General features: G+C 42.0%; 1 protein-coding gene across 3 annotated transcripts in view; it reads right to left on the reverse strand.

The window, feature by feature from the left end:
- LOC125745216 (metabotropic glutamate receptor 7-like) overlaps positions 1-17,144 on the reverse strand; it is a 112,897-nt gene that overhangs the window by 59,246 nt on the left and 36,507 nt on the right. For all 3 annotated transcript variants that reach the window (XR_007398598.1, XR_007398597.1, XM_049017827.1), the window contains exon 2: positions 14,310-14,526. Coding sequence is in view for 1 of the 3 variants with exons in the window: in XM_049017827.1 (XP_048873784.1) it covers positions 14,310-14,526 (217 nt within the window). In the remaining 2 variants the exon portion in view is untranslated. The remainder of the gene's footprint in view (positions 1-14,309; positions 14,527-17,144) is intronic.

Genomic DNA, 17,144 nt, shown 5'->3' on the forward strand with positions numbered 1-17,144 from the left:
CGCTATATAAAAATAAATTGAACTGAAGTGAAATTATGTCTATGGTTACTCAATATATTTACTCCAGCCTGTTATACTGCTGCTGTCTTACTTCTTGTTTACATACATACACGTTGCATCATCACCATCATCATCATCATCATCATCACTATGTATATAAACCCTTGTGTCCAGCGCCCTCTTTCTGCACTGTCCTATATTTTGCACTGTAAATATTGTGAACCCCCCCCCCCAACCCCCACCACGTCACTGCTGTTGTACGTCACACCTTGTTCCTGGGGAACACCACTTCAGGTCTCTGTATCGCTGTATATGGATGGTATTACATGACATCAACTCTTGGTTTTACATTGACTGTCCACCAGCCATCGCCGTTGCTACCCAGTATTCATCGTTATGTATTGGTCAGATATTTATTTTTTTGTAGTCATTCATCCAAACTATTTACGGGCAACTCTGCCGCTTCCATCATCGATGCTTACTTAATATGCCAATGCTGTCGCTCCTTCTTTTATTTTTCATATTTTTGTTGTTTGCACTCGTCCTGTCTATCTGTGCACGTTATATGCACTATATGTGCAGCACTGCGCTCCTGGGGAAGTTTGTGTTGCATCATTGCATGCAGGGCACTGGACGTGGTTGCTATGACATTAAAGCACTGCTTGACTTGACTTGACTTCTGTGGCAATAAAGCTCCACTTGACTTGATGTGAATTGTGATTATGGGGGATGTCAGCGTGGCGACGGGGTCACTCAGGTGATGAGGAAATGATTGATTCAGCATTTGTTAGGAAGCTGGTTAATTGGTTTCACACTCACCAGTGTGGGAAGTGATCATTGTCTCCTGCCTTGTTCCTGTCCTCCCTGCACCCCAGGACACCACTCTTTATATGCAAATTCTCTCATAACACCTCCACAGAGTACCTTGTTGGGAAGGAGTTTAAAGGGTATAAAGGATACACAACTGTCCTTAATTTGTATGTGAGCTGCCTTTCAATACCCAGTATACGTCTGCACTCTATTACATTAATTATTTCACTGTTCAATAATTCATTGTTTGGCAGGAACTACACTGGTGAGAGACTTCGCAAGTGAATTCCTTGCAATACACATACCTACATTTCCACCCATTTATCCTGGTCAGGTTGCAGTAGGACCTGGACAGGATGCCAGTCCATCACAAGGCACATAATGGGCAATTTAGTTACGTCAATTTGCATGTATCTGGACTGCACGAGGAAATCCACATGACACTGGGGAAAACATGCAAACGTTCCACACACAGAACAGAAGAGGGATTCAAACCCCAGCACCAAAGCTGTCAGATAGCAGTCACACCTAATGAGCCACCATGCCATTCATATGAAATACACTAGCAGTCAACAGACTGAGTTCACTTAATTATCTGTGCTTTACACCGTACACAGTTGTCTGTTATCTGGAGCTGAAGTCAGTCTGATTTCAAATATTTGCATCCTACGCAGAGAGAGTGAACAAATGTTTGGCCGTTCCAAGCATAGAGGATGGAAAGGGATAGTGTTGGGTGGCTTTGCTTCGTGAAACAGTCGGTCATCTTTACCAAACCCCTGGCAAACAGCATGACTATCATAGCATAGCACTTCAATGGCAAGCCATTCTGCCAGCATTACGGCTGATGGGGCAGTTCGTCATTCTTAATAACTCAAAATCCACCTCAAACTTGTACAAGAGCTACCTCACAAAGACGGAAAAGGTATTACAGCTCAAAACGAATGACTTGGCCTCCTCAGACTCCAGATCACAATCCTACAGAACTCGAATGGGACGAACTGGACAAAGAAGTCAGAGCGAAGCAATCCGGAATCTCCCTGCATCTCTGGGAAATGCCGCAGAAACCCTGAGAAGGCGTGTCGGGTGATTTCCCGCTGAAGCCTGCTTGTGTTACCAAGCTGTTACCAAGGCAAGACACAATATTCAATTTTTTTGCACACTTTTTTTGTTATTCCTTATGTAAGCTATATTGAAGATCTTTGTGTTTCTATACGTACAGAAAAAGCACAAGATGTGAAACATCATAAAAAACTAGCTTTTCAGCAGGTATCCTTAGACTTATGCATTGAAGTAAAAGCCTCCATGCAGTGTTAAGGTAGCGTAACATCTGAATTAAAATAACTTTAAACAGTTACAGTAAATGCAGGTTTACTTCTATGGAATGCAGGTTTACTTCTATGGAATGCAGGTTTACTTCTATGGAATGCAGGTTTACTTCTATGGAATGCAGGTTTACTTCTAGACTGACATCACCACGTGATGCCTGCCTCAGTGCCATTAATGTCGACCTGAGAGCCTCAGATGCCAGTGGTCTCTATGCAAGCTGACATCAGAGTCATTACAACTCGATTGACCTGCAGTTTTCCTTGACAGGTTAATCAATTTCACAGGCTCCTATTTTCTACTTGCTTGATGCTGCTTGACCAAAGTGTGATGAAATGGGGGTGCATATACACCAAGATGGTTAATTTGGAGACTTTTCAAACCCTTTATTAACCCATAGTGAAATGATTGCTAAGGACATGTACAGAATTTCTGTGTTGATTTTACTTCTTTTTTTTTATTAATTCTTCTCCATAATAATTGGGAACATGAGAAAGTTGATACTTTTGGTGACACTTCACTTAAGGCAGTCATCATAATGTATTATAGATACGACATACCTTCATAATGCATTATAATGGTTAGTATAAGCCATTATAATGCATTATGAAGGTATCTATCGTGCATTATAGATGAGAGCTTCATAGAGCATTCATAACGCATTATAAACATGGCTATAATGTGTTATGCCTTTTATAAATAGATATAGCCGTGTTTAAAATACTTTACGAATGCATTAAAATCCATTATGAAGGTATCTATAATACATGGATGCTTTAAGTAAAGTGTTACTGTACTTTCTAACAAAAATCACTATCACACGACACCAGAATTCACAGCTTAGGACATTGATGGAATGTCAGAATTTGTGGAGGACAGAGGCGTGTAAAGGTAGAGCCTTGTAGCAGAGTGGTGGAAGATCAAACTCTTCCAGTCTGACCAGGAACTTTGAAGACTGTGCCTACACTTCATCTGCATTAAAAATGGCAAGGAAAGACTTCAGTTCCACAAAAAAAGTCGGCTATTCAAAGACCAAACAAAAGCGACGAGGCATTTTTCCAGTAAATAGCAGAGCATGCGGATGATTAGCTGATTCATCCGTTGTCCCATAATTGCTCTTGCTTACCCCCTAACCTTTTCATAACTATCAGTCCATAAGGAATGAGCCCCCACTGCCAAAGGGAGAAATATCTGCTTTGTTTAGCTGCGGCTATTTGCGGTAACAAATGTCATCGGCGTAAACGTGTCCCTGTGTTTGTGTGTGTGTGTGTCAGGTGCAGATTGATGGGTTCAGTGACGGCGTCTCCATGTGTACAAGCTGTTTTATCTGCCTTAGTGGCTCTGCGGCTTTTACTGAAATGTACAGTGCTGCTCGGAATTCGACTGCAGGCTATCATCACATATCACAGCGAGAGCCTGCAATCACCCTAAATCTGTACTGTATAAGTGGAATATATATATTATATACACAGACAGAGCTATTTGGAGACAGAAGTTAATTTAGACAATATGTCACTGAATTGTGTAAGGGAACCAGAGGGTAGCATCGTACCCCAAATGCAAACTCCAAAATATGCTAACTCCACACACGCTCAGCCACGATTAGCACCTACATACAGTTAGAGTTCTGGTAGGGATGTACAGGAATTGACATATGTATTGCACAATGCTTTCCTTTGTTATTTTTAGTTAGTTTATTGCACATCTGAATAGTGTTGTTACTTGCTGTTATGAATATTTCACTTTTATAGGCATGGTGCAGTAGTTCGCACTGTTGCCTCACACCTCTGGGACCAGACTTTGAGTCTCAGCCATGACTCCATGTGTGTGAGTTTGCATGTTCTCCCTGTCTCATAGTGGGGTTTCCTCTGGGTACTTTGGATCCCTCCTCCTCCCCCAACAGTCCAAAAATATGCTGAGGTGAATTGGAATCACTAATAGGTGTGTGAGTGTGCCCTGCAATGTACTGAGTGATCCATCCTAGGTTATTCCATAGGCTCTGGACCCCCCCCCCCCCCCCCCATGACTCTGAATAGGACAAGCAGTCACAGAGGATGGATTTTATTTGATATTTTATTGTGCCGCTTACTTGGATGCCAGATATGAGAGTTTTTACTGTACGTAAATAAACGATACAATATATATAGCTGGTAATAGGTTGTCACCACAATATGATGATTAGCGCAACCCTATATTAGCCACATAAATCTATACCTACATCTGCTTTAAAACCTGACACATAGCACTGATTATTTACCCCTTATGCTGATTTTCCACCATGTTCACATATCCACTGTCATAACTGTGATCATACTTATTGTCTTACTGTAAGCAGCTGGTGACCGGAAGGGCAGGCATAGTGGAACTGTCTGTTTACTGTGCATTTGGCAATAAACTCTTGCATCCCGTCTATACCCCAGCAGTCTCCAGGAGGTGACAAGATTTGTCCCAAACGGCTGCGGTTCATGAAATGGCAATGGGAGCTCTCACTGCATACCGCAGTTTCATAAAGATCATGTGGTAAAACGGAAATCTGTTCCTTTTTTGGTGAGAGGCCCGCGCAAAGCTAGAGTGAAGTCATTTCAAAGGCGATATAAAAATCAGTACCAGTAACTACTGAAAATGCAGCTCAGGAATCAGGCTCCCGTTCGAGTTGCACGTATTCCCGTACCGCATTTACTTCCTTTGTGATGAAAGGCAGCTGGTAATGCTGTGTGCACTTTACTGCAACAATAAAATGTAATTTTCTATTCATTCATTCATTATTATTCATTATTAAACTGCCTGTATTGATTTATTTATAGATTATTACAAAATTTAAATGGTTATAATCAGTACATCCCCTGAGTGGAGCTCAACCCCATACACACACAGCAAATAAATTAATGATCAATAGATTTTAAACATTAAAATTTACAGTCTTTCTGTAATATCTCTGTACAGCAGTGTAGCAATATGAACTGCTGCATTATGGGAATTATGCATTTCATCACGGTTAAGAAACAGGGTCTTTGGCTATCGAAAAAAAATATGCTACCTTCCGAAAGAACTGATATCTGATCTGAAATAATTGTTTAAATCCAAGGTATGGCATCATCTGTGTTCCGAGGTGTGTGTAGTGACAGATCTCAGGGCAGCCAGGGTATCGGAGGTCTGATCTGCACCTTTCCTTGGGTGTTAAAGCTACTTCAGAAAAGCGCTGATGTCGTTACCGTCGCAGGCTTGCAGAGATAACCATCGCCTGCGGCTCACCAGCTGCCATGCGCTTCATTACCGACCAGGAACCTTGGCTAGGACAATGTTTCATGTAGTCGCAAAGATAATAGCGGCTTACAGCTGGAAAATTAATTGCATTAAAACCGTAATTGTTATTTCATGGGGTAAATGGTTTTTTAATAGGGCACAGTGGACCATAGATTTCAAGATCAGTTTTTCTTCTTTGGGGAAATCCTTCAGCTTGAGAACTTGCTGCAGCTCTGTGATCTACATGTGTGATGTTCTGCTGTGACACGTCCCCAGTGCCACATACTGTAAATCTCACTTACTTCTAGCATCTACCTTACAATGGCTGCCATCAAAAACTGAACCTAAGAACTCTTGTAATTGTCTTGAATTTCCATTTCATTTAGTTTTTTTTTCCCCTTCAACTCACGAGATTGTCATTCAAAAACAAAATGTCCTATGCAGTAAATAATATAACATCCTCCATGCTCCCTTGGTTACGTTTGCTTACAAACACATGCTTGCAACTAGTTTATGCAGTAAAGTTACAGAAGTGATTCATTTTTAAAGCTACTTATTTGGATAGTGCTCAGAAAAAAAAAATAGAATATTAACGCAAATGAACAGTAACACAATAAAAAAATTACAAGAATTTCTTCAGTTCTCCTGGATGTTGGTATCTTATTGGATGGCTTGCAGAACACCACTTCAATTCCCAGACCTCTCCTCTGGGGCACCTCAGCCAGTCCATGTATTTGTCAAATTTCACCACCAGCTCACATGACTGATTAATGTCAAGTCCTGTCCACCTGACCCTCCTGTCTCCTCCCTAGCGTGGGTCTAACAAGCCATACCTGTTACTCATTTGTCGTACCTCTCGTTCCTAACCCTTATGTTAATCACTCCCAGCTGTCTCTCATTAGCTGTCAATGTCATATACATGCTTCCCAGTCCTGTGTTCCCCAGTCCAGGCATTGATGTTGAACCCTTGTGTTGCCTGTGCCTTTCCTTGCGTCACTCCTCCTGTTTTAATTCCTTACAATCTTCTTTATTTCCAGTTTATGTCCAGTGATCTCAATAAACACCCTTTTGTTTTACCACAACACCTGCCCTAGAGTCCTTCATCCTTTATGTCAGGACAATTAAGTTAATTACTTAAAAAACCTTGATGAGCTATAGATTAATCAAACATGGTATGCTAGTGGTCAAATGAATTAATACATGGGTATACTGCATGGTTACTGCAAATAATTTGGTGACTTTCAAAGGCATTTTGAAGACAGACCTAACAGATATAATAACATGATCACAGGTATATAAACATATAAGCATTTAAACATAATTTTCTTTGACTGCCTAAGACTTTTGCATAGTACTACATATATAACCACACCATCTGAATTTGAATTGAAGATTTTGCCCTTCACTTGACTGGGTAGTTGAAGATGGGGGTTAAACAGGTGATATCGTGCAAGCGGGTGATAAGGGAAGGGCCACTCTGTCACCGGCATGTGACAAGGGGCATGCTGGGGGCTAGATGACTGTGCCGCGGAAACGAGGCGCCCCTGCATGCGGGAGCTGTGTTATGCAAGCCCAACTGAATTATTAAAGGTGCTCTAGGTGCTTCAGAAAGCCACGGGAAGATGGTAAACCTTGCCGCACAACAGAGGCTGGGCCCCTGCCCTGCTTGATACCTAAAACTTTAAAGCCCAAAGGCCCGAGTAAAGCAGAAAATGTACCGATGTTTCATCCAAAAGAAGAGCTCTCAAATGACAGGGGATGGGAGGCCTGCCTTTCCATTTTCTGCTTTCAGCGCAGGCCTGCCCGACTTAGGATTTTTAATCAAGTATCCTGATGCCTGACCTAGATTGTTGACTCTGCAGTAACGCATGTAATTTTCCGAGCCAAATAAGTACAGGGTGGGCTTGTCCTTAACAGCATAAAGTTAAATGTTGTAATTTGTCAAGATGTACCTTTGCTTCGGGTCAGAACGCCCTATTAATCTTGCAGGGATTTCAATAAACAAACTGTGGTATTCTCTCTCTCAGTGAGGATCGTATTCTTTAGTGTTGGGCCTTGCCAACACACTCTATTAATAAATTCTATGACACCTTGACTGAGGGTATTGCGTCCTGTCTTTCCTGAGATATATGCTTAATGCAGCGGAAGTTTAAGCCTACATCTGGCTATTTATTTGCGGTACTGCGGTATGCAAAATAAATAGCAAGTGAAGTTTCACTGCATTGATCTGAGAATGTCACCTTAAACTAATCTTGCTTATAACAATTTCAAGATAAATGTAATAATGGAATGGACGACTTGCCTGCCTAATGTATGTAAGTATGTAATTGTTCAAGCAGTAGGTATGCAAAACACAGGCTCCAGGGTAACTTCAGATTGAATGGTGAAACTGAGATTCTGGGAGGGATAGCATTTGCAAAATAATGTTTAACAGCGAATGCAGGAAAATACTGGTATTAAACAAAATAATATGTCTACTACAAAAATCTTGCGATTTACGTAAAATCGGCTGACACATAGACTTTACAGAAGCGCAAACTTAAAAAGCCGACATACTCCTGTAGTTGAGTATGTTTAATATATTCCTTATTATATATTACTAGTATATTTTTGGCTTATATGGGTTTGCTATAAGGTGTCTTGTATAGTATGGGAAGGTAAATGCAACTTAAGTGAAATATGACATACATATATGTTCGAGGAATAGCTTACTTTTGTCAGTCAAGAACTGCCTACAGTATGTACTGCAGTTCGTTCATTATTGTTGTTCTTAAGAATTCATATCAGTTTCTGAGATGCTGCATAGACTGACTGTAGAATCATACTCCGTATTTTCCTGAGAACAAACCTGTTCTAACTGTGCCAATGCTTACAGGCTGCACTGAGCCCCTGGATGTAAAGGTGAGAGTCAGGGCAGCTGCTCTGTATCTTTCAGATCTTCTAAACTCTATAAAAAGCCTCTATTCCATGCTAGATTGGCTAATACACCAGTAATTGTGTACAGCACCATATGCACGGAAAAGCACTCTGGCAATTAGCATTTTATATAAAACAAAAATGAGGGTGGTGCATGCTCAGCAGGTTAGGACACTCTGCCTGTGATCAAAAGGTTGTTGGTTTGAATCCCAGGGTCAGCAGAGTGATTTCACTCTTGGGCCCTTGTGCCAGGCCTTTTATCGCCCTCCAGTTGTTGCGGGGATGATCTGACCCGGCTTTCTGAAAAATGTATGTCACTTTGGATAAAAGCATCTGGTAAATAAATGCAAATGTTTTTTCTCCGCATAACAGGGGAAGAAAGCATTCCTCAAAGAGTGGTTAGCTCTAAAAGCTGCATTTTCTGTACGCCATTTAAAAATAAATCTAAAATCTTGATGTTGACTAATGGACAACGTGGTTTTGTGTTTCTTCACATGATTTGATCAATTTTTTTTGGGATGGACAGGCACCAAAGCCAAAAGCAGTAAGATTATTATTTTTCATATTCTGACCAGTGAGTCTTAGACTGACACAGGTGGATAAAATGCCACAGAAAATGCATTGGCCTCTGGACTATAGAAGAGGACACAGATAAATAAAAAGTGGCAAAAATACAGGAGTTATAGGAAGATGCAAATATGCATGTTGTTCTACTCCATCTGATGTACTGTGGGCAAACCGCGGGTCTCAGCATTGAGCAACAGTCGCTAGGCAACCGTGGAGCGTTATCAGTTGCAGCGGTGGCTTTCCACCTGGTTGATGCCGGCGAACACATGAGATTATTCCACTCAGCGTGTTGGTTCGGTGCGAAGCCCAGTTGCTGTCTCTATTATTCCGCACAATCCGTTTCAGCCGCATATGCAGGCCGTTATACAAACCTTTATATTCGTTTGCCTATAATCTTCCCAAAGAGGCGAAAGTAAATAGTATGAAGAAGAAAATCCTTTCAGAAAAGACTGCTTCCTGTGACATGGCTCTCAACGTGCACATGGAGCCGACCGGTCAGTGTTCAGTCTCTGACTGCACATTATTTTCAGTTTTCAAGCATCGAATGTTAATGTGAAGTCTCTCCTTGGACCCTGAACCCCAGGAACATCCATTGTCATTCGATTTCATGAAGTCATACTAAACACAATTATGATAACGCAATCACTGAGCTACCGTAATGTAATCAGTCAAATTTTCTCTCTCTAGTATAATAACAAATAATAACTAATCAGCAACACTTCTCTCTATATTGTCACTGTTGATCCTAGCAGAGTGGATGACAGGTCACCTCACCGGGCGCTATTCATCCCCATACTTCACACCCTTAGCGCTAGCTTTATCTAAAATGGTTCTGCCACCACAGTATTCGCTTCCCCGCTGTTGCCTTGGTATGAGGATCCGCAAAGCACTCTGTGTCAACTCAGTGGTGAAGGGCACCAAGCAGAACAATGTTGGGCTGCTTTGATGAATGCTCCCTCTTTATCTGTTCCCAGCAGTCATCTGATAAGTCTGAGAGTCACTAACTGCCTCAATTATTCATCTGAGGTCTCGAAGCTCTGAAGAAGTACTTAAGGAGCAGAAATTACAGCTTCAATTTAGCTGTGGTGGACGGGTTTGGGATCTTCCTTAGAAATAAGTGTGTTTTGACAGATCTTCACCCTCCGGGGCACAGGTAGTGGGGGTCAGGAGCATTGATCCCCCAGAGGAAATGAGGTAAGGATCCCACCACTCTGCTACATCGTGTGGGTCCTCCCTCCTTATATAACACATCCACGCTCAGGGGATTAGCGACCAAGAGAGAAACTCTGCTAGCATTTAAAACCAGGGTGTAAATTCTCAACCGACTGCACTTTAAGGCTTCTGTCCCAAAAGGAACATCTTGTGCTGGGTTATAAATGCAAAAGGAGAGCTTGCTGTTTTACAGCCTTTACAGCACTATCTGCCTTACGCCAGATATCCGCTTAAAACAGCCTAGTGCGCCGTGCCGTAAATGACATGCTGGCATTCGTAAATTTAATATAAATGTCGTCACTTCACCGTCACGAGTACGAAAGCAAAGAAAGAAGCATAACTGACATTTCCTCCTGTTATGTATGTCATGCTCCATGACTAAAGATGGTGGTTTACTGGTGTAAATCCTACGAGCGTGGAGACCAGTTAAGGGGTTAATACGTGGCACAAATTTACAATGTGATAATAGGCGTACTGTGAAGATTTGGCTCCTATATATGTAGCCCGGTGTTTCTCAATTCAGTCCTTGGGAACCCTCAGATGGTCCGCATTTTTGTTCCCTTCCAGCTCTCAACCAATCATGAGCTTTGAATATCAGATGCAAGTGCGCTGGGAGCTGGGTCAGAGCTAAACTGTGGACTGTCTGGGGGTCCCCGAGAACTGGACTGAGAAACACAGTAGCCTCTAGCTTTCTCAATTCAAGTTTGCACTTATGGAATGACAGGTCTTTTCGATAAAAAAATGCAGGGTTGAATAATGATTATTTATTTATAGAACTGATGTATGGTTCTCATGGCTAAGGTTAGCAAGGTTTGACTTCTAATTATTGAATTATGTATATATTTTAATCTTCGTTATATAACCTTTTGTTGCTTAAGAAGCCTCCTGAGAGCAAAACAGAGACTGTGTTATTTCGCAGTGGTGGCTCAACGTAGAAACTTTGCGGTTCGTCATCCGGCAAGTCAAACCCTTTTTTATTCGAGCACGTCTACGAGTCTGTCAAAATATCGTTACGCCTGTAATGTCAGCGGCCCACTTACATCGACAGCTTGTGCGCTGAGTAATCTCTCCTTCCTCAGGATGCTATTCAGGCTGCCCGATACAACGGAATCTAGTCACACATGATGCTTACTATACAATGACTGATGAATTAGGACAGAAAAAGGACAAAGCGCGTAAAGACAATTGGATTATCAAAACAGGAAAATATCACCGCCAAAACAACTTTTGATTGCTTGCAGTCCATGTTCGATAATAAGGTGTGCTTCTCCATAGTGCTGCGTTCATTCTGACCCTGCAAGGCCACTGTCCATCTCAGGAGGGAAAGTCAGGTCACCACTTTTATCTGTATTGATTTGTTTCTCCTATCTGTCATTCCCACTATGAAATATATTTCGTTTTGTATTGCCCACGGTAACTAGACCATTGTTTGCCCCGTAACGTGAGGAACACGAGAGCACTTGAAATCTGTGCTGTTCTCCATGGAAACAGTAATATCATTTCGACTGTCTTTTTCTTCCTTCCATTGCTGGTCACCACACTTTGTTCTTTTTCACCCTAAAGGACAGTGTTTGTTTCCTGCTCTACCCCTTTGTCTTCTGCTGCCATCATTCCAGGTCACATAGTTTTGTTTGCTCAGATAAATGTCGTATAAAAAAAAAAATGCTTAATGGAAAGTTTAAGAGGCAGAAGCTTAAAGCAAACATGCCCACCCACTTCATAGTGGGTGGCTTTATTAAGATTACTTTATTAATAAAAGCGCACAGGTCATGGCCACATCCCACTGGCTGTGGAACACAAACAGAGATGAATGTGGACCACAAATCTGAGTTTGAACTTGTTTTCACTGTCTACAAACTTGAGGAAAAAGTTGAGGCAAACAGCTATATCAATTATGAAAAGATGCTTCATTTTATTTTATTGTATATTAGAATGCGCCTTTTTCATGTATCTTGCTGTCCTCTGAGACACACAGAAACACACACACATACATATACATATATATCGGATAAAGCTTCCCATTCAACTGCCTATGAGAGAGAGAGAGAGAGAGAGAGAGAGAGAGAGAGGGGCACTCGAGTGGGAGGCTTTACGCTTTATCAGGTGCCCCTGGAGCATTTTGGCGGGGTTAAGAGCCTGGTTCAAGGGCCCAGAAGACGTGTAACTATTCTGCTGACGCTGTGTGTCGAACCGGCAACCTTCTGACCACAGACACAAAGGCCTAACCCTCTGAGACCACCCCCAGGAATCGCAATTATCTCAAGTAACTCAAATGGTTACTCAGGTGTACTATTAAGACAGGACATATACCATGCATGAATTTCCATGCCATCAACACACAGACACGCGCTGGCTTTCGGACCTGACACATCCCGCTATCAGCCTATTTCAGCAGCCTGGTAAGACTGGGCAGGATCATTCATAAGTGGCAAGCCATCCATTCCAGCTTGGGAAAACGATATGACTCAGGGATATTGCAGAGGAAAGGAAGGAGTGTCACTGCTGATGGATGGCGTAATCTGAAAGGTTTTAATAGTGCAGTCAGACCTGCATTTTGATTGATTGATGATGTAATACAAGGGGAACGGGGCATTTCGACCTGCCGTTTCGGTTAAGCTTTAATTTCCGAGCTTGACACCGCACACCAGCTGGGGACATCGTTGTAGTAACAGCTTGCTTGAGCTCTTTGATAGTTTTTTTTCCCTACTTAGCCTATTAATGAATTACCAGATAAGTAAGAGAGATCACGGAGAAGCCGGGAGGTTTGATGAATTATACGCATATTGGCAGTGGCATTTGCAACTCGGCGTGGAGGTAATTCTGGACTAGTGGCCCAGCACATGTTGAGCCCAGTGGCTGATTAGAGAGGCTTGTCTCTCTGAGCAAAGCCGAATGTCGTCATTTGCAGACGCGCGCCCCAAACGCATTGGTGTAAACGCAGGAAATGGAGGGCTGGTGTAGTTTTGATAAGTACTGGAAGGTACCATATTGACTGGAGGAGAGTGTAAACTGCTGCAAATGCTTAAAATTCAACTTATCATTTCTCTGTCCAGAAATGTCACATTTTAATTTTTTTCTGTGAAAATAAAGGATACTTCTTACTCTTCTCCCCAACTAAACTTTGTTTGCCGTAATGCCTTGCTATTATTTCTTTCAAAAGCTGCACTAAAATTGTCCATTGAAATGCAAGTATTTTCAATTGTTAGACCAAAAATATTGGCCAATTTCACTCTCAGTTATCTCACAGAAGCCTCTACAAAAACCCAGTAAAATAAGAGGCAAAGTAAAGCTGAAAAAACAAACTTTTTCAGGAGATTCGTAGTAAAATCCTACAATCAACAACTGCGGAAATGAAAGCGAGGTCCCCACTCGTCAGGTCAGGCAGCAACACGTCTCTGAAACCATTAAAGATAACAACTTGAAATTTTTGTGTCCTTATTTTGTGTCCAAGTACAACTCCAGTATCAAGTCTTAGTTGTTATGGGGGCTTTCGGAATTCCGACTGGGCCGCAAGTTGCTTGATTGCTAAGAACAGTGTCCCGTGCATGAAATGGACTGTGATGTCATAGCCACGATGCTGGTCAAGTTGTTTCAGTCATCAATGGGCTTTCATCCCAGAGATGAATATGGCTCAGAGTCACCATCTATGCATTGCAAGACATATAGCAAATTTAGATACAAAATGTACCTACTGCCAGGATCAAATAGCGTTTCTAGGACAATAAAAGAAATACACTGTTGCCGAAATTCAGACTCTTTGCCAGGGACTCGGATAAAAAAAAAAAAAGAAACTTCAAGCTGCATGCAATATGAGAAAATATATCTGCAGCAAGCAGCTCCGCTGTGCTTTATGCCATCTTTTAGAGTCACTGCTCTTCAGGGATTATGCGCTTCTACCCATCATGCTCCTGGGTATTTGTGAACATGGCTCTTGTACCAGTCGTATTCAGATTCACCCCCATGACTTTCATGTTGCATTATGTAAACCTAACAAATTAACGATGTAATTTTTTTGAAGTACGTCACCCATCAGAAATATATATTAAAGAGATACATCCATGCAGCCTTTTCACCAGGCCTCTTACAGCTTTTTCTTTTTGTTGCGGCTTGTGATTTATGCTCTCCTACCCACAGTGGTGTTTATTGCATTTGCCGTAATAACCGAAATGATTTTGGTACATTTTGAATTCCAGCCTCGACTCCCTTCCTATTAATAACACCGGTGTCCCTCCACTCACCTGCTTCGCGGGAGAGCTGCATGAAAGCCTCGACCCCTTTCTCGCCGTAGTTGCCTTCGGAAGCCACCGCGGACACGTAGTTCCATCCCATGGCCTTGACGATGTCCACCATGGCCTGGGCCTGATACGAGTCGGGGGGCACCACACGGGAGAAGAAGTCGTAGCGCCGGTCGTCGCTCAGTTCCGGGGCGGTGGAAGCGTAGCTGATTTGTGGAATCTGGGGACAACACACCCAGAGATGAGTGAGTTTGGTCAGAATGGTCACAGTGCAGGAATTATTCATAGGGAGTCACATGAGAGGCATTAACTGCCCCCTCAGAGCCTGGGAATTACACTAATTTTGCCCACAACTGTTTCCAGTGCAGACAGGTGAAGGTGAAAGCAAAATAGAGGGATTGAAAATCCAGATCCAAGATGGCGGTGCATTTAGCCACCACTGCAACTCCAGAAATCACTTAGTATTTATCAGCCACTGCAACTCCAGAAATCACTTAGTATTTATCAGCCACTGCAACTCCAGAAATCACTTAGTATTTATCAGCCACTGCAACTCCAGAAATCACTTAGTATTTATCAGCCACTCCAACTTCAGAAATCATTTAGCAGCCACTCGGATTCCAAGAAATATGTAGCATTTAGCAGCCACTCCGATTCCAGCAAATACGTAGCATTTAGCAGCCACTCCAATTCCAGCAAATACGTAGCATTTATCAGTCACTCTGACTCCAGAAAACGCTGCTAAATGATTGTTATTGCCAAAATCTTGTGTCTGGCCTTCCCGTTTTGCATTGTCCGCTGTTTTTTTAGGTTTAAGTATGCACTTTAAGCACTTTAAGTATGGCGAAACCGACCCATTGTTACTTGCTGTTTGTATGTCGCACTGTTGTCCCAGTGGAATGTTATTTCAACACCGTATATGGATGGTGTGACAATGAGATCCATTTGACTTGACTTGAAAAAGCAGGGGCTTTTTGGAGAATGAGTTCAAAAAAATTCATAGCTCGACTGAGACTGACATTATAGGGCAAAAGAATTTCAAAACCACATTCAGGAAAAACACACATGAAATTAGTAAGTAAGAATAAATATGCACGTTTCCAAGTCTTGCATTACGCAGTTCAAGCTGGTGGAATGATTAGTGTTATGTTTACTTAATTATACCACAAATGTGTGGCACTCAGGAGTAACAGAAGCTCCTTTCCTGCTGAATACCAATTTCACTCTTGCAGTGCTGCACCCTTGACCTCTGCAGAGGTGGCTGTTCAAATCAGGATGTAAACCGCCAACAAATAAGGCTGCTCAAAGCAGCATTCCACTGTCCTGTACATATAACCCCTGTACCATTTACACAAGTTTATGCAATACCAATATACCATTAAAGTTGCAACCTTTCACTGGGTTTAGCCATTTGTAGCACAGACTGTACGCTTGTGCTCCATGTTACAGTCAGAGCATCCACAATATCACAGCACTGTAACTTTTAAAACCCTCTCCATTCACAGTACTTTACAGTATTGGTACAATTGGAACTATTTCTAGCAAAACTTGCACACCATCTCCTAATGCTTGCTCTCTTCATATCACTCCCTCTTGCTTTCTGTCAGATAACACGAAAACAAACGCACAGAAATATCTTCATCTTGATGTCTGTTGCAATAGCCTGACACTCTAGACAGACAATGGGGTCCCAATAACACCAGCTGGCTCTCATCCCCCCTAAATAACAGCGTAATAGGTGAGAGCAAGAAAGCTTCAGCCAATGAAAAATCATCTCTGTCAGCTGGAGTCAGTTCAGACAATAGGCCTGTATCTAGAAAGTCATTGAGATATTGTCCAATCTCAAAAATCTTGGCGATAGAAGCATTTTGAATACTGACGGCCGGCTCATTAAAGATCTCTAGCTCAATTAATCAGTCTGATCATGAAGAGGCAAGACTTCTGAGCAAGATACACCGATGCCTATCATAAAGGATAATTATCCAGAAAAGGAAAAATCAATACTCTCAGATTCCATCATCCCAGTTCCTCTCTGAAAGCTACAGAAGATAATAATAATAATCGATACTTTATTGATCCCCGTAGGGAAATTATCTTTATGCCTCCCACAACTTGCTCTTTTTTCATAGAGGAAGTTGTCTGCGAAGGGCTGCCACCCGTAGCGGCGCCCAGGGGGTTAAGGGGGTTAAGGGCCTCGCTCAAGGACCCACAGGCTGAGGCTGGGTTTCAACCTGCGACCTTCTGATTACAGGCACACAGGCTTAGCCCACAGAGCCATACGCTGCCCCCTGATGTTCAAGATGTTTTGTGTGAAGTAAATTTTATCATTTGATTGACACGTTACCTACTCTTGTTATCTACGTAAAATGGAATTGAAGCTGTTGGATTGTATGTGACACGTAGCAACAATCTTTTGTTGTTTCCCTTCTACCAAAAGCTCTTCCTGAATAGCCGTTGAGGGCACTGACAGGTAGATTATAGTCAGATGATTCTTGGGTCTGCTTTGGAATGGCAACTTAAACCAAAAGAATCCATCACTGGATTTGATGGATCAGGAATGAAAGATTCGGAGCATCAAAAAGTAGATGGATTGGAGTGTTTAGTTAAGGAACCTAAAAAATGGCTAGATGTTCTGCCTTTACTTTATTGACTGTGGAACTTCCACTCAGTACTGGAATGTGACAAAATTAAACAGCAAGCTGTCTGAGGTAGGATACACGTTTTTTTTTTTTTTTTTTGCAGAATTACTCTTTTTTTATTGCACTGGTCTTGCCCTCTGAAACTTCACAAGATGTGAAACAGTCACACCTATCAGCATGATGTAACAGGGATTGAGTG

Source organism: Brienomyrus brachyistius, chromosome 6 (genome assembly GCF_023856365.1).
Source record: "Brienomyrus brachyistius isolate T26 chromosome 6, BBRACH_0.4, whole genome shotgun sequence".
In the NCBI taxonomy this organism is placed as follows: Eukaryota; Metazoa; Chordata; class Actinopteri; order Osteoglossiformes; family Mormyridae; genus Brienomyrus; species Brienomyrus brachyistius.